A 21,965-nucleotide genomic window follows, 5' to 3' on the forward strand; every position below is an offset into this window, starting at 1 on the left:
CTCTTCTCGTCCCGGGGTCCCCCTGAATCCCTTGTGACCTGAAAACTTCCAGTAATGGAGAGAAGGAAAGACGATGTCCGGAGAGACAGTTGTGTGGGAGACTTGCTGCAGCCACATCTTTACGCAAGTCCGCGGCTCTCTCTTCCGCAGTGTTGAGGGCAGGGACCATATCTTTATTCGTTTATCTCCTCATTGACTCGCACGAGGTGTTTCAAGGGCCTGTGTGTGAGTGAATGCATGGAGAGCTGCCCAAGATCTGTGTTTCGTTGTTCTCTCCTTCTGGGAGCCCCTGGCCTCCACTAGAAATTCTCTCTAGCTCTGAGCCTGGGGGAATTTGATTTCCGAAACCTCATGCAAGGCTGAGAGAATTCAGTAATAGTGTCAGAAAACAAGAGCCTCAGACAAAAAGTTCCTGTTTATTTAATGGGAGAGGGAGCACAGGAAACCGGAAGTTTAAGACAGGTGTTTCTTTCCCTTCCAGATCACCTTTATCTCTTTTTCCCTCTCTCCTTCTCATGCAGTGCAATATATTTACTCAAGTAGAAGTTTGCCAAATGCATTCTTTCTTTAAAAATTTTTATTTATTTATTTGAAAGGTAGAGTCTTCCATCTGGTTCACTCCCCAGATGGCTGCAACAGCCAAGGGTGGGCCAAGTCGAAGCCAGGAGCCAGGAGCTTCTTCCAGGTCTCCCACGTGGATGCAAGGGGCCCAAGCACTTGGGCTATCTGCTGCTGCTTTCCCATACACATTAGCAGGGAGCTGGATCAGAAATGCAGCAGCCGGGACTTGAACCAGCACCCATATGGAATGCCGGCACTGCAGGTGGCGGCTGAGTGCTGGCCCCAAGCATCCTCTTTTTAATCAGAAAATAAAATACCCTGGTTTTTTAGCCAGCCTCCCACCAGTTTGACTTAAGCTGACAACTCCCTATTTGAAGCTTCTGATTGTTCCAAACTATCACCTTCCTCATGGACTTGAACCTGGAACGCCCTTCTACCCAGCCTCACCTTATCTCACAGCAGTGCAGTCTGAGGTGGAGATAACCCCAAGCAGTTCATTTGAAAAAAAAAAAAAAAAAAAGAAAGAATTAGTTTCCTGATAAAATGAAAAGTTGAAAGGCTACAAACATTATGTTACATTTTCTTCCTGAAGTTTTTCTTGTTTACTTACTTGAAAGGCAGAAAGAAAGCCAGCACCATGGCTCACTAGGCTAATCCTCTGCCTTGCGGCGCCGGCACACCGGGTTCTAGTCCCAGTTGGGGCGCCGGATTCTGTCCCAGTTGCCCCTCTTCCAGTCCAGCTCTCTGCTGTGGCCAGGGAGTGCAGTGGAGGATGGCCCAAGTGCTTGGGCCCTGCACCCCATGGGAGACCAGGAGAAGCACCTGGCTCCTGCCATCGGATCAGCATGGTGCGCCAGCCACAGCGCGCCAGCCGCGGCGGCCATTGGAGGGTGAACCAACGGCAAAGGAAGACCTTTCTCTCTGTCTCTCTCTCTCTCTCTATCCACTCTGCCTGTCAAAAAATAAAATAAAATAAAGAAAGGCATAAAGAGAGCGAGAGAGAGATCTCCCATTTGCTGGTTCACTCCCTAAATACCTATAACAACCAGAGCTGGGCCAGGCCAAAGCCAGGAGGAGCCCAGAACTCACTCCAGGTCTCCCACGTGGGTGGCAGGGACCCAAGCACTGGAGCCATCACCTGCTGCCTCCCAGGGTGTGATATGGGTCCCCAAGTGGCAGTGTAACCTCTGCACCAAATGCCCACCTCCCTGGTGTTAAATTTTCAGTGGTGCCTCTGTGAATATGCTGACCTCCGAGACCAACATCTGTAAATAAATCCCAAGAGAGTGGCTTACTATGAGTGTAGCTGTGAGGTCTTGGGTAAGTTGCTTGCTTATCTCTGCCCTTCAGTTTCTTCATCTGCAAAATGGAAATAATACTGGCATGTACCACATACAGTTGGGATGAGGATTAAATGTGTCATGTGAATAAAACTCCTGAACTCTTATTGGAGAGGGTGACAAGTGTTCAAATGGGAGGCCCATTGTTCTGTAGGAGGTGGCTCAAGTGGCTCTGGTAACTAGTGTCACTGTATAATGTATTGTTGGGTATAGAGTTTTTTAGTGTCATTCAAAGAGGCACTATTAGGATGGGCATTTGGCATGGGGTTAAGATGCCACATGAGATGCCCACACCCCATACAGAATTCCTAGATTTGAGTCCCAGCTCTGTCTTTAATTCCAGCTCCCTACTGATGCCCACCCTCGGAGGCAGCAGCTGATGACTCAAGTACCTGGGTCCCTCGGGGCCGGCGCTATGGCGCAGCAGGTTAAAGCCCTGGCCTGCAGTGCCAGCATCCCATATGGGTGCTGGTTCGATGCCCAGCTGCTCCACTTCCAATCCAGCTCTCTGCTATGGCCTGGGAAAGCAGTAGAAGATGCCCCAAGTCCTTGGGCCCTGGTACCCACGTGGGAGACTGGAAGAAGCTCCTGGCTCCTGGCTTCATTCGGATCGGTGCAGCTCCGACTGCTGTGGCCAACTGGGGAGTGAACCAGCGGATGGAAGATCTTTCTCTCTCTGCCTCTCCTTCTCTCTGTATAACTCTGATCTTCAAATAAATAGATAAATCTTTAAAAAAAAAAAAAAGTACCTGGGTCCCTGCCACCCATGTGGAAGACCCCAGCTGAGTGCCCTGACTGTTGTGGGCATTTGGGAGTGAACCAGTGAACAGAAATGTGTTTCTTTCTCTCCTGTCCCACTTTCTCCCTCTCTCCCTCTCTCTCTCTCTCTCTTAAAAATAAATAAATGATTTGGAATTGATTTGGAAAAGGGGCATTATTGATAATTTTGTTGGGATAACATATCTGAAGTGGAGCTTCTGGGGTGAACTGGAATACACAGTCACACTAGTTCTGAACCCTTGACAGCTTTAGTGGTCACCATATGTGGCCAGCATCACACTGACAGCCCCTGGCCCAGAGACCGTGGCTATTCTGATTTGGCATTTGTTTAGATGCTGGCATAAGCTGCCAGGAGCCAGGCTATATTTGCTTGTGTTAGGTCTTCACATCCAGTCTTCTCATGCAGACTCCTAAGTGTCTGGGGACCAGGACCCATCCTAGATTTGCCTGTGACAGGAGTGAAGGGATCAGTGACTTGACCAAGAGAGGAGTAGCATTTGCCCTTTCCTGACTTCATGAAGACTCTTGGAAGCCTGCCCCTCAGTCCTAGCACACAGCGGTACATCAGGCACCTCGTCTCCTGCACGCTCTGCTCAGGGATCTCCCGACTGCCACTCCTGCCCAGATACTGCACTTTCCATGCAGCTAAAATCCCCCCTGCTGAAAGCCCTTTCAGTGACTTCCTTACTTTCTTTTTGGGTTCGTATTCTTTTTAAATTCTAGAAATAGGAGTTGGCGCTGTGGCATGGTGGGTAAAGCCATTGCCTGCAGTGCAGCATCCATATGGGCGCCAGTTCAAGACCCGGCTGCTCCTCTTCCAATCCAGCTCTCTGCTGTGGCCTGGGAAAGCAGTAGAAGGCGGCCCAAGTTCTTGGGCCCCTGTACCCACGTGGGAGACCTGGAAGAAGCTCCTGGCTCCTGGCTTCAGATTGGCACAGCTCTAGCCGTTGTGGCCAACTGGGGAGTGAACCATCAGATGGAAGAGCTCTCTCTCTCTCTCTCTCTCTCTCTCTCTACCTCTCCTCTCCCAGTGTAACTCTGACTTTCAAATAAATAAATAAATCTTTAAAAAAAACAAAATAAATAAATTCTAGAAATAATGGAAACGTTCTTGCTGTAAAATAATTCAAACATTGTAAATGGAAAGATCACATTCTTTGACAATTACTTCCTTTCCATTTCTCAACAAATACCAGTTCCCCCAGAAGTAAACAGCCAATACACACACATTCACATACACACACATTCACAATACATACACTCATTCACAATGCATACACACACATTCACAATACATACACACATACACAGCACATTCACAATACATACACACACAACAATACACATTCAGAATACATATGCATATACACAATACATACACACACAATACATGCACACACACATACTCATAATACACGTACACAGTGACACACATACACACAAAATGTACACTTTTGCATTTAATTCCCACTTCCATCCTCCTGGCCTAGGTCAGCTATTATATCTGTAGCTTGTCTAACATTGTCTTAGAGAGCCTTCATATCAGCACAGGTCTACCTCAGTAATTTTAATAGCTACATATCATGCCATAGTTTCTTTGAAGTGTCTCCATATTTATGGAACTTTAAATTGTTTCTATCTTTTCATTATTACAAACTGGTATGGAAAATTCCTTGTCCAGGCCTTTCTGTATTTGCAATATAAATATTAACAAAGCCAACGTTGTGGTGCATCAGGTTAAGCCACTGCTTGTGATGCTGGCATCCCATATCAGAGTGCTGGTTCCAGTCCCAGATACTCGGCTTCCAATTTAGCTCCCTGTTAATTCACCTGGGTAGGCAGCTGAGATGGCCCAAGTACTTGAGTCCCTGACACCCATGGGAACTTTTTTTTTTTAACTTTTATTTAATGAATATAGATTTCCAAAGTACAGCTTATGGATTACATTGGCTCCCCCCCCCGCCAATGACTTCCCTCCCACCTGCAACCCTTCCCTTTCTCGCTCTCTCTCCCCTTCCATTCTTATCAAGATTCATTTTCAATTTTCTTTATATACAGAAGATCAGTTTAGTATACATTAAGTAAAGATTTCAACAGTTTGCACCCACATAGAAACACAAAGTGAAAAATACTGTTTGAGTACTCGTTATAGCATTAAATTTCAATGTACAGCACATTAAGGACAGAGATCCTACATGAGGAGTAAGTGCACAGTGACTCCTGTTGTTGACTTTACAAACTGACACTCCTGTTTATGGCATCAGTAATCTCCCTATGCTCCAGTCATGAGTTTCCAAGGCTATGGAAGCCTTTTGAGTTCTCCGACTCTTATCTTATTTAGACAAGATCATAGTCAAAGTGGGAGTTCTCTCCTCCCTTCAGAGAAAGGTACCTCCTTCCTTCTTTGAAGACCTGTTCTTTCCACTGGGATCTCACTCGTGGAGATCTTTCATTTAGGTGTGTGGTTTTTTTTTGTTGTTGTTGTTGTTTTTTTTTTTTTTTTTTTTTTTTTGTCAGAGTGTCTTGGCTTTCCATGCCTGAAATACTCTCAACCCATGGGAACTTTTAATGGAGTTCATGACTCCTGGCTTCTACCTGTCTGCGTTCTGATTGTGTAGGCATTTGAGGAGTGAACCAACAGGTGGAAGATTCTCTTTCTCTACCCCCACCCCCCACCTCTCAAATAAATAACTTTTAAAAATACTATGAATATTTGTTGCTGAACCATTGGGTTGAAGGACATGTGTATTTTAATTCAAAGTATTTTTTAAAGATTTATTTATTTTACTTGAAAGTCACAGTTACACAGAGAGAGAAGGAGAGGCAGAGAGAGAGTGAGAGAGAGAGGTCTTCCTTACGCTGGTTCACTCCCCAAATGGCCGCAATAGCCGGAGCTCAGTCGATCCAAAACCAGGAACCAGGAGCTTCCTCCGGGTATCTCGCACGGGTGCAGGGGCCCAGGGACTTGGGCCATCTTCTGCTGCTTTCCCAGGCCTTAGCAGAGAGCTGGACCAGAAGTGGAGCAGCTGGGACTCGAACCGGCGCCCATATGGGATGCCAGCACTGCAGGCAGCAGCTTTACCCACTATGCCACAGTGTCGGCCCCAATTAAAAGTATTTTTTAAAAGCTCTACCAATTTAGGCTTCTAACAGTGTGTGAAAATGCTTGTCATAATCAAGATACACATATTTTTTATTGTCCAAAAAAGTTTCCTCAGGTACCTTTGCATCTGTGTTAAGGTTTCCTCAGGTGCCTTTGTTAAAGCACCATCTATGTTGCCAGCATCCCTTATAAGTGTCAGTTCAAGTCCTGGCTGCTCCATTCTGATCCAACTCCTTGTTAATGTGCCTAGGAAACCAGCAAAAGATGGCCCAAGTGCTTGGGCTCCTGTTATCAAGTTGGAAGACCCAGATGAACTGGGTCTTTCTGTCTGGCTCACCTCTGGCTGTTGAGGCCATTTGGGGAATAAACCAGTGGATGGACAATCAACCCTACCCACAACTCTGTCTTTCAAATAAATAAAATAAATCATTAAAAAAATCCCAACACTTGCATTCTGATCCCAGGTAACCACTGATCTGCTTTCTTCTATTACAGATTGATTTTACTTTTTCTAGAATTTCACAGAAATGAAATTACTGTGTGCTGTATGTAAGCCTGTATGTCTGTCTTCTTTCGCTCAGAATGTGTCTGAGATCCATCTACATTGTCATGAACAGCACTCATCTGTTGCTTTTTATTGTCAATGAGAATTCCACTGAATAAATATATCACAATTTGTATACCCACACACTGGTTTTCAGACATTTGGATTTCAGACTGGTTTTCAGACATTTGGATTGTTTCCAGTTTGGCACTATTATAAATTAAGCTCCTGTGAATATTTTCATTTGTATGTGAATGGTTTTACAAAACTATCTCATGGGTAAAGTACCTAAGAGTGGAATTGTTGAGTCATATGGTAAGAGTATGTTAAGCTTCGTAAGAAACAACTAAACTAGGGCTGGTATTGTGTGTGGCACAGTGAATTAAGCTGCCATCCACACTGCAGGAATCCCCACTGCTCCACTTCTCATCCAGCTCCCTGATAAAATGCCTGGGAAAGCAGTGGAAGATGGCCTGAATACTTGGCTCTTGGCTTTGGCCTGCTGTCGCTCCCCCTCTTCGTGGAGGAACGACACAGGACCCTGCGCTGTTCTTTTGTCTGCTCGGCCCTTCCCGGGTTTGCTGCTGGTTCTTCCTGGGTTGGCTGCCGTCCCTCCACCTCCGTGGAGGGGCGGGCCCCCCTGCCACTTTCCCCACTTCCACGGGGGAGCGGCACACCACCGGCCGGCTCTCTCGGGGGCTGCTCAGATGTTCCTCAGGTGTTCCCCTTAGATGTTCCTGGTGCGTGTTGTCTCTCTCCTCCTTTATAGTCCTCTTCCACCAATCCCAACTCTGCTACCCACACGCCGAGTACGCTGCTCTCCTCCAATCAGGAGCGGGATCAGCTCCTGCAGGTTACTGGTTGAACTGGAGGCAGCTGTGTAAAAGTTGTTTTTACTCCTCTCCCAGCGCCATATTGTGGGAGAGCAGATGCATAGAATAAGTCTTAATTCCAGTAACTTAGTCTAGTCCGAGTTGCTCCCCACAGCCTGCCACAGGCCCAGTCATTGTCGCCATTTGGGGAGTGAACCAGTGGTTGGATTATCTTTCTGTCTCTCCTTCTGACTCTCTGGAACTCTGCCTTTCAAAGAAATAAATCTGGGGCCAGCGCCATGACTCACTTGGTTAATCCTCTGCCTGCAGCGCCGGCATCCCTTTCTCTCTGTCTCTCTCTCTCTCTCTCTCACTGTCTAACTCTATCTGTCAAATAAATTTTTAAAAATAAGAAAGAAGTCTTTTTTTTAATTAAGGAAGAACCCACCAAATTGTTTTTCACAGTAGTAGCTGCATCATTTTATACTCCCACCAGCCATGACAGGGGCCGGCGCTGTGGCATACCAGGTAAAGCCACCTCCTGAAGTACCGGCATCCCATATGGGCACCAGTTTGAGTCCTGGCTGCTCCACTTCTGATCCAGCTCTCTGCTGTGGCCTGGGAAAGCAGTAGAAGATGGCCCAAGTCCTTGGGCCCCTGCACCCATGTGGGAGACCTGGAAGAATCTCTGGCTCCTGGCTAGAGATCAGCGCAGCTCTGGCTGTTGAGGCCAATTGGGGAGTGAACCAGCAGATGGAAGACCTCTCTCTCTCTGCCTTTCCTTCTGTCTCTGTCTAACTCTGACTTTCAAGTAAATAATAAATAAATCTTTAAAAAAAAAAAGAAGAAGGATGGGGAACATGGACAGGAGGGAGGGTAGGGTGAGAAATATCCTGCTCCTAAATCTGTATATATGAATTAGATTTTTTTTATAAAAATATTTATTTATTTGAAAGGTAGATTGCTAGAGAGAGAGAGAGAGAGAGCTTCCATATGTTGGTTCACTCCTCAAAAGCCTGCAATAGCCAGGACTATGCCAGGCCAAAGCCAGAAACCTGGAATTCCATCCAGTTCTCCCACATGGGTGGTAGGAACCCACACACTTGGGCCATTAGGTATTGCTTCCCAGGCACATTAACAAGAAGTAGGATGAAGTGCAGAGTAGCTGGGACTCAAACTGGCACTCCAATATGGGATGTGTGCAATAGTGGTGGCTTAACCCACTGTGGCACAAATCCCACTCCATTTCTGCTGTATATGAGTATACAGCATATGTATAGGAGAAAATGCTATATCCAAGGACACACACACACACACACAAAACCCACAAGCAACAAACCTCCATGAATATACAGGTGCCTGTGAATGTTGGTTTTTAAATGAAGAAACATTTGACAGGATGAATGAAGAAACATACAACAGGAGACACCCATAACTTTAATGCTGGTTACTTTTGGAGAGGAGTTAACAGCTAGAAACAACATTTTCAGTGTACATTTTTGTACTGTTCAATTAGTATGCAAAATTAGTACTCGGAATAACATCTGCTGAAAATGGAAAACACTGGAAAAATTACTCAAAGTGAAAAACAGTATTTCCACCTTGTTGTGCACCTGATGATGTGGTAGGAAGCAAGACAAATGCATCTCCACTCTCGCAGCACAGCCTGGTGCATACAGCCGAATCCACACATCTTCCGGATGCTTCATCTGCATGCTATGTCTAGAGGGATTTTTTAAATAAGGATAAACCCTCAATACATGTTTGAAACAGAGCCTGGCACCAATGTGATATAAGCTGCTACTGCTATGTCATCTATGAACTGAGAGAATGATTGCCACCACGTTGTCGTGACAATGGCAAAATGTCTTGTCATGTCAAAGTTCATTTCCTTAGCATTTGGCGCCTGGATCCTGGGAGACAGCCATTGAACGTGCCTGGTTTGGTTCTTGCATGTTCAGGGTCTCCTAATTTATCTGGTGTCCTTGGCCTCGCTATCTTTCTGTGTCCAGGGCAGCCCCACCCGCCTTCTCCTCCCCAGGCTGACCTATCTATCACCCCTGCTCAGGACCTAAATTCGGGGCGTCTCCTGAGGCTGCCACTTGACTGCTTGCCTGCATCCAGCTTAGCACAGAGGATACACACACCCTGAGGAGTGTGGGTGAGACAGACACAGCACTGCTGGACTTGAAGGTGAGCCCAGCTCGAAGGAAATGTGACCCCAGAGCAGAGAGTAGGGGTGGGGGTGGAGGGAGCTTCCTTAAGCAGAATGCGAGGATTGGGGGAACTATCCCGGGGCTAAGGCAAAGAAAGCTTAAATTCTCTCTTTCTCTAGACAAGCAGATGGCGCTTCTTCCGACCAATAAGGACCTCATTTCTATGGGCCTGAAGGAATTCAACGTTCTGCTGAATCAGCAGGTAGGCCCAGGCAGTTTGGGTCACACACACAGGCCTGCAGTGTGCTTGGAGTGGGCGCTGAAGGCAGAAAAGGGAGCCTAACTTGCGGCTGGGAGGACAGTGGAGTTAATGGAAACATCTAGAAGGAGAGAGGACAGGAGAGCTCGCAGGGCTCCCGGATCCCATTGCTGACTCTATTCTCGCTTTCCAACCCTCTGCCCCTGCCCGCCCAGGTCTTCAGCGACCCTCTTCTATCCCAGGAGGCCATGCAGACCGTGCTGGATGACTGGGTGAACCTCTACGTCAACTACTACAGGCAGCAGATGACCGGGGAGCAGCAAGAGCTGGACAAGGCTCTGGAGGAGCTTCGGCTAGAGCTGAATGGCCTGGCCAAACCCTTCCTGAACAAATACAGCGTCTTCCTGAAGTCCCGAGAGCACCCAGATCACCAGCTGCCTTCCTCCTAGCCCAAGACCCAGGCCTGCCTGGGGCTCAGAAACCCTTCTGTTCTGGCTCGCGTGCTTCGCGAAGGCGCAATAAAACCCGATACTGGTTTTGCTGGAGTTCCCGGCTCGTCTTTGACCGACCGTCCCGTCCCTAGCTGGTGGAGGCAGTCGGTCCCTTTGCTTTTCAGCCCTCTTTAGATGCCATCTTAGGAGACTTCACTCCTCAGAGCGGAGATCTGCAGCTTTAAGTGTGCACTGGGCGGCCGGCCAGCCAGGGACTAGGGAGAAAGTGCGGGGGCAAGAGGTCGTAGAAAAACTGGGGGGAAATGGGCGGGGGCGGGGGGGGGGGCGCTCGTGGTTGGCTTTCGGAAACTGCGCTCCTGGGGCGCGTCAGCCAACGGAGTTGCTTCCAGCCTCCCAGCCCCGCTCATCCTGCGCCACGCAGGTCCGCCGCACCCTGCCCTCGGCCTGAAGGGCACTGAGTCCTCCCTGGCGTCCTGCGGTCCTTTCGCCCCTCGCACTTCAGACTTAGACGCCCTTCTCCTCAAGGCCAGCGCCCCTCGGCCCAGCTCCCCCGCGCCGGGAAGCACAGCGGCCGGCTCTGCCCGCGGCCCCAAGCTTCCCCTGCCACTTCCCGGCCTACACCCGCAGACTCAGCCTCCTTGTTTTAGGACTTCGGGGGTGGGGGCGTGTGCTGCGGGTGAACGGAAGGCTGGGGAGAAGAGGACGACCCGCGAGACGGGGACGGCAGGAGCGGGCCCGGCAGGCGGAGCGCGGAGGCGGAGGCGGAGGCGGGGGCGGGCCCGGCAGGCGGAGCGCGCGAGGCGAGGCGGGGCGGAGGCGAGGCGGGGCGGTGGCGGGGGGGGCGGGCCCGGCAGGCGGAGCGCGCGAGGGGGGGCGGGGGGAGGGGCGGGCCCGGCAGGCGGAGCGCGCGAGGCGGGGGGCGGGGGGCGGGCCCGGCAGGCGGAGCGCGCGAGGCGGGGGCGGGCCCGGCAAGCGGAGCGCGCGACGCGGGGCGGTGGCGGGGGGGGCGGGCCCGGCAGGCGGAGCGCGCGGGGCGGGGGCGGGGGCGGGGCGGGCCCGGCAAGCGGAGCGCGCGAGGCGGGGCGGGGCGGGGGCGGGGGGGGCGGGCCCGGCAGGCGGAGCGCGCGGGGCGGGGCGGGGCGGGGGCGGGGGTGCGGGCCCGGCAGGCGGAGCGCGCGGGGCGGGGCGGGGCGGGGCGGGGGCGGGGGGGGCGGGGCGGGGGCGGGGGTGCGGGCCCGGCAGGCGGAGCGCGCCAATCACGCGCGGCGTAGGGGGTGTGGCGCGCGCGCGCGCGCGCGCGCGCGCCTGGACACAGTGGGGCGCTATCCGCGCCTTCTTTGGGGTTTTTGCTTTTGTAGGGGAAAAAAGAGGGGGGAGGCTGAGGAGGGTGTTTCCGTCCCTGTAGGCAGCGGTAGGATCTGTGCCCCTCTTTTTTTAAGTCTCCGCGGCCTGGTTCAGGGTAGAAAGGAAACTGGCGTGGGATCCCCTGGCGTCCTTCTCCGTGAGGAAGCACCTTTGTGTGAATTCGGTGCCGGGCTGAGATGGCAATGGCCGCCTCGAGTAATATAAAGCCTGGTTATAACACACGGAGAAGAATACGTAAAATACATAATTTTCACATAAGCATATTAATGTGTGTGTGTGCAAAATGTAAAAAATACTTAGCTGTATCTGGGAACTCCTGTCAGTAACCCTAGGAAACACACTCTGCCCACATAACTGGCATCCATTCCCGAGAGCAGTGGGCTCCTTGGCCGTGCCCTGGAAAAGATGGGACCCAAAAATTGCCCACGGGGTGCCTCACTGCCATTTCCCTGTGGCCCTTGCCGATGGGGAAGCCCTGGATAGTGCACTTTTACACACCTGGCAAAATACAATCGCCCTGCAATGGGTAGCTGGACTTTAAGTACTGTCAATCAGTATGATGACACTTCTTTCCTTGTCTTTTAATATTATTTATTTATTTGAAGGGCAGGGCGAGAGAGAGAGAGAGAGAAACAGCACCTTCATCTTCTGGTTCACTCCCCAGAAGGCCACACCAGTCCAGGCTGAATCACTTTGAACATCGATGTTGGGCTGTTGGGCTCAGAGGGAGAGGCCGGGTGTGTGTGTATGTGTGTGGCCTGTTGGCTCATCCCTTTGCTGTGGAATGGATGTGAGCGTGTGCTGGGGCCAGTGTCCTGGCACAGAGGCTTAAGCTGCCCTTGCAAGGCCCACAGCCCATGTTGGAGCTCTAGTTCCAGTCCCTGCTGCTCTGCTTCCGAGCCAACTTCCTGCTAGTGCTCCTGGGAAGGCAGCAGATGATGGCCCAAACACTCAGGACCCTGTCACCCCTGTGGGAGACCAGGTTGGAGTTCTGGCTCCTGACTTTTGAAACTCTCCCTCCCCCTCTTCTGTCTCTCTGCCTTTCAAAAAATAAACAATGAATAAATAAATATATTTTGTTAATAACCGGTCCATTGGTCTGTTTACTGAAATATTTCCTGGTTTTTTTTTTTTCCTGCTACAATGAATCAATTCCTGCGCTAGGTGAGGTACCATCCACATCAAATAAACACAGAATTGAAGAACTTTAGCAAGTAAAAGTGGCGTACAGCCCTTCCCAAAGAACAAATTACAGGCTTCGGTAAGTATTTCTTTTCCTGAAGTGAGTCTGAACTTTTGTTCTCTTGAGACATTCTGTCTTAAGGTCCAAGGACTAATTTGTGTTTATAAACTGCTTTGTATTCTGTATTACTAGTTGTGTCTTTTCAAAAATGTTTTTCCTGCTCTGTTTTTTTTTTAAAGCAATACATATTTATAATGGAAAATTGGAACACTCAGAAAATGGAATGTAGGAGAAAATATCCTTTTTCTCACCACCTATTCACCTATTGACTTGCTTTATATTTTCTTTCTTCCAGTGTTTCTTACGTTTTTTAAAATGTTATTTATTTGAAACGCAGAGAGATAAAGAGAGAGATCTTCCATCCACTGGTTCCCTCTCTAAATACCACAGCCAGGGCTGGGCCAGGCTGAAGCAAGGAGCCCAGAATGCAATCCAGGTCTCCCATGATCCAAGTACTTGAGTCATCAGCTGCTGCTTCCCAGGGTGCCCCTCGGCAGGAAGCAAATCAGAAATGGACCTAGGGCTTAATCTTAAGACACTCCTACATAGGACAAGCTACATCTTAACTAACTACTGCACCAAATGTCCTACCCTTCCTTAAATTAATATTTTTAACTTAAGTGATTTACATTTTTTAAAGATTTATTTATTTATTTGAAAGGCAGAGTTACAGTAGATTAAGCTGCTGCTTGCAATGCTGGCATTCCTTAGTAGAGTACAGGTTCAAGTCCCAGCTACTCTGCTTCCTGCTAATGTACCCGGGAAGGCAGAGTGTTAGTTCAAGTGCTTGGACCCATGATCCATGTGGGAAACTTGAATGGAATCCCACTCCTGACTTTCTGGCCCGGCCCTGGCTCTTGCAGCCATCTAGGGGGTGAACCAGCAGATGAAAGATCTCTGTTTCTGTCTCTCCCTTTCAGTTACTCTGCCTTTCAAATAAATAAATAAATAAATCATAATTTCTGTGTAGCACTGTATTGTAATTCTACCCCTTTACCCGTCAATGCAGTAAGCCAACTTTCCAACTGTTAGGAAACTGGCGCAGTTGTAGCCAGGTGGCCACATGGCCCAGCTACCTGAGCCAGGCTCCACCCCCATCCTAATGGTATTCGCTGCTCCTGCTTCCCTGCCCGCCCTCAGGCAAAGTTTTAAAAGGGCCTGTTCCTGAACACGTGCTCTCTTGGCTCTTGGCTCTTCTCTCTGGCCCTTCTCTCCTGTTCTCTCTCGGTTCCTCTCTCTAGCCTCCTCCTCTGAGCTCTTGGCCCTTCTCTCCTGCTCTCTCTCGGTCCTTCTCTCCTGCGCTCTCTTGGCCTCTCTTGGCTTCTCTCCTCTCTTTTCTCCCTCCTCTGTCTCTCTCTCTTACAGTCTCCTTCTCTTTTTCCTTCGCCGCCCCTTCACTCCGGTCTGTAGGGTGTTCCCCAATAAACCCTTTCCCTTACTCCGGTGTCCGGTGTGCTTTGCAACGGCTAACATTAAGATATAACACCAGTAATGCACCAGTGTCTAATCCAGGACCAGGAAGGAGGAGACGCCAGGTGGAAATTGAGTTGCACATGAAAGCACCATTGATGTGGCGGAGTAGGGTTTATTGTCTCATTCCAGGTCATTGCCTTGTACCTAGAGAAGCATTCTAAGTACAGGCTCATATAGGCGCACAAAGTGATAAAGTTTACTTAACAGGTGAGAAAGCGTGCACACAACACAAGTACACGGGTTGCCCCACAGAGATACCCACATGAGTAGGAAGAGAGCCCAGAAGAAGAGGGGATGCAGAGAGAAAGCAGCCCAGCACCTGCTCCAGTCATGGTCTCCAGCAGAACAGCCCTCTCCCCAGTTGCCCTTCTCTTGTATGAGGTGGGAAGTGGGAGTGGTAATTTGCATGGTGCCTCCCCTCCAGGTTCCAGATGGAGGGGATATTTCCTGGGAAACAGCATTTTGAATGACAAGGAGGAGGGTACTTGGGGTGGGTGTGGGTGTGGCTTGTGACTTCCTGCTCCCTGGTCCTAACCTAGCTACTTGCCTATCCCATTCTGGGTTCAAGTCCCAGCTCTGTTTCCTATTCCAGCTTCCTGCTAATGGCACCCTGGGAGGCAGCAGGTTGTAAGTGGTTGGGTCCCTGACACTCATGTGGGAGAACTGTATTGGGTTCTGTGCCTTGATTGTTGAAGGTGTTTGGGGAGTGAACCAGCAAGTTGATTTCTCTCTGTGTGTCTCTGCTTCTCAAACAAATAAAATATTTTTTTAAAACCTGTTTTTACAAATGCTAGTAGGAAGGATCTTTAAGATTTTGTTTAATGATTTTTTTTTTCACAAGACGGGGAAGTGCAATTCACGTATTAAAGGCACACAAAGTAGGAGTTTGTTTTTGCCCTGGGGTTGGTGACCACAGGTGGGTGTTGAGAATTTCCCCAGCAGACACACACAGTGGCTTTTTGTTAAAAGCCAAAGGGTTGGTGCGGAGCTGGGGGAGCCGAGGCGCCTGTGGTGGCTGCTGGAGAGAAGTCTTTCCACGCCCCTGCGCTGCCCTCTCCCTGGCTGCCCCGAGAGCTTGCTGCTCATTTCCAGCTGTAGAGGGAGGCCCGTCTTTCTGCTCAATTTTTGTTTGCATTGGCATGAGAAAGACATAAAGGGATCCATTACAGGCACATTTCCTTGTGTCTGCATAAAGGGAGCTCTTTCTTTCTCAGTATATAGTTAATTTCAGCCCAGATGAAAGGCAGAAAGCAAAAAAAAAAGCAGTCACAGAAAATTCCTGAGGACAGGAAGCGAAGCCCTCCCCCACCCACAGCTAATTTCCCAGATGTTTACATTTCAAAGCTGCCTGGGAGGCAGCTGACAGGCAAAAGAACAAAGAGCAGAGAGAAAAAGAGACTTTCTGAAGATTTCTCCCCCGTAGCACACAAATAAACCGATTTGGGGATTTTGAAAGTTCCTTCTATTTTTGTCACTGTAATTTAAGAGCTTAAGACTTTCAGAAGGCAGGGGACAGGCATTTAGTCTTCAAGTTAAAGGGCCTGCATCCTAGTATCTAGGTTCAATTCCTGGCTGTGGCTCCTGAATTCAGCATTGCAGTCCATGCAGGCTCTAGTAGGCAACGGTGATGGCCCAAGAAATTGGGTTCTTGCCAGCCAACCGTTGTACCATGCATTTGACGAGTAAGTCAGCATTTTTCCAATAAATTTGCGCAAAGAAGCACCCTAAGTGCTGTAACTAAAGAGGATACATTTTTTCCTCTCTTTTCACATTCTGCTTATCAAAAGCTAGTTGCTGGCCTTATGATTAATCACACTCATGTTTAATCCAACAAATAATATGTGCTGACGAATTCCAGGGACCAACTGCAGGGAAATGGCTAGAATCACACAAGGAAGGAATCTGCAGTCGAATGAATGCCAAAGCATTCATTCCACACCTATCCAGGAACTGTGATCGCCCACTCTAAATTGTCACCTCTTAGATCAAAAGGAGCCCTGCCCATCAAGTTCCAAGTGAACCTTGGGAATCTGCCCGACACTGTGCCTATTATCCTTCTAACTTCCCCCAACTCCACCTCCTCTTTCCAACTTAAAAAATGCGCTTTCTAACTGGCAAGGGGGAGAGAATTGTTTTCTGAGACAAAGATTGCCCATGTTCTCCCTCCCCCTGCTGCTATCCTCTTGAATAAATTTGATTTCCCTGTATCAATTCATCTCTGGGAGATTGGCCTTCCAGCAGCCCAGGTCCAGTTCTGAAACCCTGATTTGAACCCCTGGGAACTTGTTCTATCAAGGATGAAGAATGTGGCCGATGAAGGAGCAGAAGAGAAGGCGATTTTAACACAGTTTATCGGAAAGAATGAAGAGACAGACACTGCTACATCCGATGGATCAGGCGGGCGTCTCAGTAAAGGACTAAGAGCATAGTCTGCATTCAGACTGGGGTCCTCCGTTTTTTCTCCCCACTTCCCTCTTCTGGGAAAGTCTTTGTGGGGGATTTTTAGATGTGGAATTCCCCTAAACAAATGTCTGCGGACAATACTAGCCACTGGGGCTCTTGTCTATTGGAGAAGCAAATATCTCCTGTATGTAGTCCAGTAGGGCCAGAGGTATTGAAGTAGGCAGGCATACAGGTTAAAATCGATTAGATTTGTGAGCTGGAAGACCACGCCTTCACCACACCCCTGTGTGTCCTCATGCCCTACCTGATATCTTCTTCACACCCCTGTGTGACCTCATGCCCCTACCTGGCCACACCTGGGTGCCCACCAGCCAATCGGGTTAATTAACCACTCCCCTTTGGAAGTGGGTTAAAAGCCTGGGAACTGGTGAATGCCATGGCTCACTCACTTGGCTAATCCTCCACCTGCGGTGCCGGCATCCCGGATTCTAGTCCCAGTTGGGGCGCCAGGTACTACTCACGGTTACTCCTCTTCCAGTCCAGCTCTCTGCTGTGGCCCGGGAGGGCAGCAGAGGATGGCCCAACTGTTTGGGTCCCTGCACCCACAAGGGAGACCAGGAGGAAGCACCTGGCTCCTGGCTTTGGATCATCACGGCACCGGCCGTAGCAGCCATTAGGGGAGTGAACCAATGGAAGGAAGACCTTTCTCTCTGTCTTTCACTGTCTATTACTCTACTTGTCAAATTTAAAAAAAAAAAAAAAAAGCCTGGGATACGGTGTGTCCGGCCCTTTTCTTTTTTTGCCCTGGCCTCTGGCCAGGAGAGAGCTGGCTATAGCCCTGTGCCTTCAGGGTAAACTCAGATTTACCCATCTTTCGCACTAAATAAAATCTTAAAATGTACCATGCTGCCTCATTTATTTATTTATAATTCTTCTGTAAATATATTAGGCAAGAACCTTCTCAGGTTTATTAATATTGGGGATTTATTAATATGGTGATATCATATGGTACCCCAAATTCCAGTAACATATGTGGCATCCCAGATAGCGCCTCTGGGGAATTTTAAGGGCCACATTTTGAATATATATTTTAGGGGGTCATCTCCGATATCAGTATCGCTCCCTCAATTCAGTGAATTGCCTTTTTTTTTTTTTTTGGACAGGCAGAGTGGACAGTGAGAGAGAGAGAGAGAGAGAGACAGAGAGAAAGGTCTTCCTTTGCTGTTGGTTCACCCTCCTGGAAGAGGGGCAACCGGGACAGACTCTGGCGCCCCAACCGGGACTAGAACCTGGTGTGCCGGCGCCGCAAGGCGGAGGATTAGCCAAGTGAGCCACAGCGCCGGCAGTGAATTGCTTTTGACAAAGGACAGCCAAGGACACCTAGGGCCAGAGGAGACAGACAAGAGGCTGGGTCCCATTTTCAGGTTTTTTTTTCCTCATTGCATTGCACATCAATTTATTATCTTTAAAACTTCTCATTTTCTCTCTTTTTTTAAGCTTTATTTATTTTATTTGAAAGGCAGAGTTACAGAGAGGCAGAGAGATTGAGAGAGAGAGAGAGAGTGAAGAGCCTTAAAAATCAAACCAAGATGGAGTGACTTAAGCTAACACTATTAAAAACAAGAAGTCACCTTTGCCCCAAATAAAAAATTAAAGTTTAAAATTACAGCCCTAAACTTTTTTCCCCAAAGCTAAAATTAGGTGCAGCTATAAAAATAAGGGACCCTATGCTTAGCTAGCTGCGACACTTGTGCCTGGCTGTGCTAAGACCTAACCCAGTTTGTATGCCTCCTCATACTCAAATAACGGTGTGGGAAGCGGGACGCTGCTCTCCCTCCAGGGGAACGAAGGGAGTGAGACGTCGCCCCTCCCCGCCCAGGGTGAACAAGATGGCGCTGGCAGGGAAAGGAACTACTAAAGAAGTAAACAACAAAATGGCGACGAGGTGCATGCCTCCCATGTGATCCCATAGCTGATTGGATAGAAGACGCATGCCCTTCACATGAACAACTCGCGGATTGGACTGCTGTGTGCATGGACACTATAGTGCTTTTGATTGATCGCTGCGGGTCTATAAACCGTGTGGCTTGTACTGGGGGCGCTCTCCGGACTCCCACGTTCAGGAGGGCCCTCTGCACAGACGCTGAATAAATCCTCTTGTTTTTGCATCAGCTTGTCTGGAGTCTGAGTCTCTGCAGTGTGCCTCTCGACGTGTTAGCATCCTCACTCCGAGGGTCTAACTAGAGAGAGAGAGAGAGAGAGAGAGAGAATCTTCCATCTGCTGGTTCACTCCCCAGATGGCCACAATGAACAGAGCTGTGCCGATCCAAAGCCAGGAGCCAGGAGCTTCTCCAATGTGGGTGCAGGGGCCCAAGGACTTGGGCCATCCTCTACTGCTTTTCAAGACCATAGCAGAGAACTGGATCAGAAGTGGAGCAGCCGGGACTTGAATGGCGCCCATATGAGATGCTGGCAGTGCAGGCAGTGGCTTTACCCACTGCTCCACAGCGCCAGCCCAAAACTTCTTATTTTCTTCGGTCCCTCTGACCCACATAGGCTAATATCTACCCAGCTGCCTTAATGGTTCTTCTGGTGTCAGTGATATACATAAATCCAGCTGGAGTTGCCACAGAGAGTTGACACCCCCCAAATTTTAAATATTTATTTATTTTAAATGTTTATTTGAAAGGCAGAGAGACAGAGGCAGACAAAGACAGAGTTTCCATCTGCTAGTGCCCAAAACAGGTGATTAGGGAGCCTGGGGGCTAGAAGCAGGCCAGGATAACCGCATCTCCAGCTCTTTTTCAGCAGGTATACACTGAACAAAACAGGAGGGAAGCCCATTGTAACAAATGTTTAAAAACAGAAAACAAGGTTTAGGTTTTTACAACAACAAGTTAGAAAAGGTTCTATTAAGGCTGTTCCTGCCTTCACAACAGCTCATGTTGCTTTCATGTTGCTTTTTTGACGATGTGTGAATGACATACAAATACCCGCCCTAGGCTGCAAGACCTCAGCGGCTTGGTCTTTCTACCAGTCCCTCTGTTTGCTCAAAGCTTCTTTGTTTCTTACTCAAATAAAACTTCCTTTCCTCTTCTCTCACTGTTGTGTCTAGTCTCGTAAACTGTCATCGACACCAGGACACCAACCCGCACTCATCTCACCACTGAGACTAGGCACGGCTGTAGCCAGGAGCTCAGGACTCAGGGTGGGTCTCCCATCAGGGTGGCAGGGTCTTGGTGCCTTACCAGCTGCCTCCCAGGGCACACATCAACAGGAAGCTTTGGCCAGCGCCGCGGTTCACAAGGCTAATCCTTAGCCTGTGGCACCGGTACCTCAGGTTCTAGTCCCTGTTGGGGTGCCAGATTCTGTCCCAGCTGTTCCTCTTCCAGTCAAGTTCTCTGATGTGGCCCAGGAGGGCAGTGGAGGATGGCCCAAGTGCTTGGGCCCTGCACCCGCATGGGAGACCAGGAGAAGCACCTGGCTCCTGGCTTTGGATTGGTGCAGTGCCAGCCATAGCTGTCGCTCCCCCTCTTCGTGGAGGAACGACACTAAGCCCTGCCTAGGCTTCCTATCCGAGTCACGGCACCATTATGTCGCTCCCCCTCTTCGTGGAGGAATGACACAGGACCCTGCGCTGTTCTTTCGTCTGCTCGGCCCTCCCCGGGTTTGCTGCTGGTTCTTCCCGGGTTGGCTACTGTCCCTTCCACCTCCGTGGAAGGGCGGTTCCCCCTGGCCACTTTCCCCACTTCCGCGGGGGAGCGGCACACCACCGGCCGGCTCTCTCGGGGGCTGCTCAGATGTTCCTCAGGCGTTCCCCTTAGATGTTCCTGGTGCATGTTGTCTCTCTCCTCCTTTATAGTCCTCTTCCACCAATCCCAACTCTGCTACCCACACGCCGAGTACGCTGCTCTCCTCCAATCAGGAGCAGGTCCTACAGTTTATTGGTTGAACTGGAGGCAGCTGTGTAGAAGCTGTTTCCCTTCTCAGCGCCATATTGTGGGAAAGCAGATGCATAGAATAAGTCTTAATTCCAGTAACTTAGTCTAGTCCGAGTTGCTCCCCACAATAGCGGCCATTTTGGGGTGAACCAACGGAAGGAAGACCTTTCTCTCTGTCTCTCTCTCTCACTGTCTAACGCTGCCTGTCAAAAAAAAAAAAAAAAAAAAAAAAAAAAACAAAAACAAAAAAACACAGGAAGCTTTCATCAGAAGCAGACCTGGGACTCTCTCAGACAACTCTGAGGTGGGATATGGGTGTTGTAAGTAGCATCCTTATCTCTGCAGCTAATGCGCACCACACCCAGAATTTTTTGAACAGGTCTGCTACATGATAAACATTTACATCACTCAGGTTTATATCCTGACTTTCCCAGCTGGGAGGTAGAAAACAGAATTTTACCCAAATGACTCTCTGGGAGTGGGAAAAAATCCTTTGAGCCAAATCTCTCTCTCTCTTGTAAAGGTAAACATAGAATCCCTAAGCTAAGGGAATTATCTCTTAAGTCCCAAATAAAACAGACATCAGCAACAAGGACTGTAAGGTTCCAAATGCAAGAAGACTTCCAACTTGTATCCCAAGAAAAATGGAGCCCAGTGAACATTCCATGCTGGTACTGAACATTGAGTCCAAGAAACGCCAGTGCTGGTGGCGGGATTGTTCTGGATCTTGCTGACTGTATCAAGAATGTTGACATTTAGGGCTGGGCCTTTGGTGTAGAAGCTAAGACACCACTGGGAATGCTTGTATCCCCACATCGGACGGAGTGCCTGGATTCAAGTCCCAGCTCCCCTCCTGATTCCAACTTGCTTCCCCTCCTTGCTAACCTGCACCTTGGGAGGCAGCAGGTGGTAGTTCAAGTACTTGGGTCCCTCCACCACGTCAGAGACCTGGATTGAGTTTCTGGCTTTTGTCTTTGACCTGGCCCAGCCCTGGCTGTTGCAGGCATCTGGTGAAGTGAACCAGTGTATGGCAGATTCTGTGTGTGTGTGTGTGTGTGTGTGTCTGTCTGTCTGTCTGTCTGTCTACTTCTCAAATAAATAAATAAAAATTATCTTTAAATGTACATCAATACTTAAAAGAAATGGAGGCACAAATTTATTAAAAACAGAAGAGTTTATTTGGAATTGTTTCAAGGTACAGCCCAAGAAAACACACACTAAAAAACTCAGTCCTGAATTTGTACTCTGAGGCCTTACAGACTTAAAATAGGTTTTAAAGGCGAGCACTAGAAGTGCATCACGTACATCAAGTATGTGCCAAGAATTTAGATGGGAGCAGGCAGGGTAGCATAGGCACTCTTGTAAGTAAGGACTGGATAAGAAAGGAATGCATGTAAAGCAGGTCTCAATAAGAGAGAGGGAAAACAGACAGGAACACAGCAATCTGTGGGAAAGACTCCGATGGCTAGCCATGGGGTTGGACTGTTCCACTTTAATGAAAACTTCAGTTCTCAGCAGGGAAATAACAGGATG

At 49.0% G+C, this 21,965-nt stretch overlaps 1 protein-coding gene across 1 annotated transcript; it reads left to right on the plus strand.

Moving 5' to 3' along the window:
* The first annotated feature begins 16 nt into the window (after nucleotides 1–16).
* Nucleotides 17–10,100, plus strand: AHSP (alpha hemoglobin stabilizing protein). The gene is made up of 4 exons (XM_017337767.3): nucleotides 17–158; nucleotides 9,209–9,333; nucleotides 9,476–9,558; nucleotides 9,771–10,100. Exons 3-4 carry the CDS (start codon nucleotides 9,484–9,486, stop codon nucleotides 10,002–10,004), a joined length of 309 nt encoding a protein of 102 aa, XP_017193256.1. The 5' UTR covers nucleotides 17–158; nucleotides 9,209–9,333; nucleotides 9,476–9,483; the 3' UTR covers nucleotides 10,005–10,100.
* Nucleotides 10,101–21,965: the final 11,865 nt, after the last annotated feature.

The sequence above is a fragment of the Oryctolagus cuniculus genome, chromosome 19, assembly GCF_964237555.1.
Source record: "Oryctolagus cuniculus chromosome 19, mOryCun1.1, whole genome shotgun sequence".
Lineage (NCBI taxonomy): Eukaryota > Metazoa > Chordata > Mammalia > Lagomorpha > Leporidae > Oryctolagus > Oryctolagus cuniculus.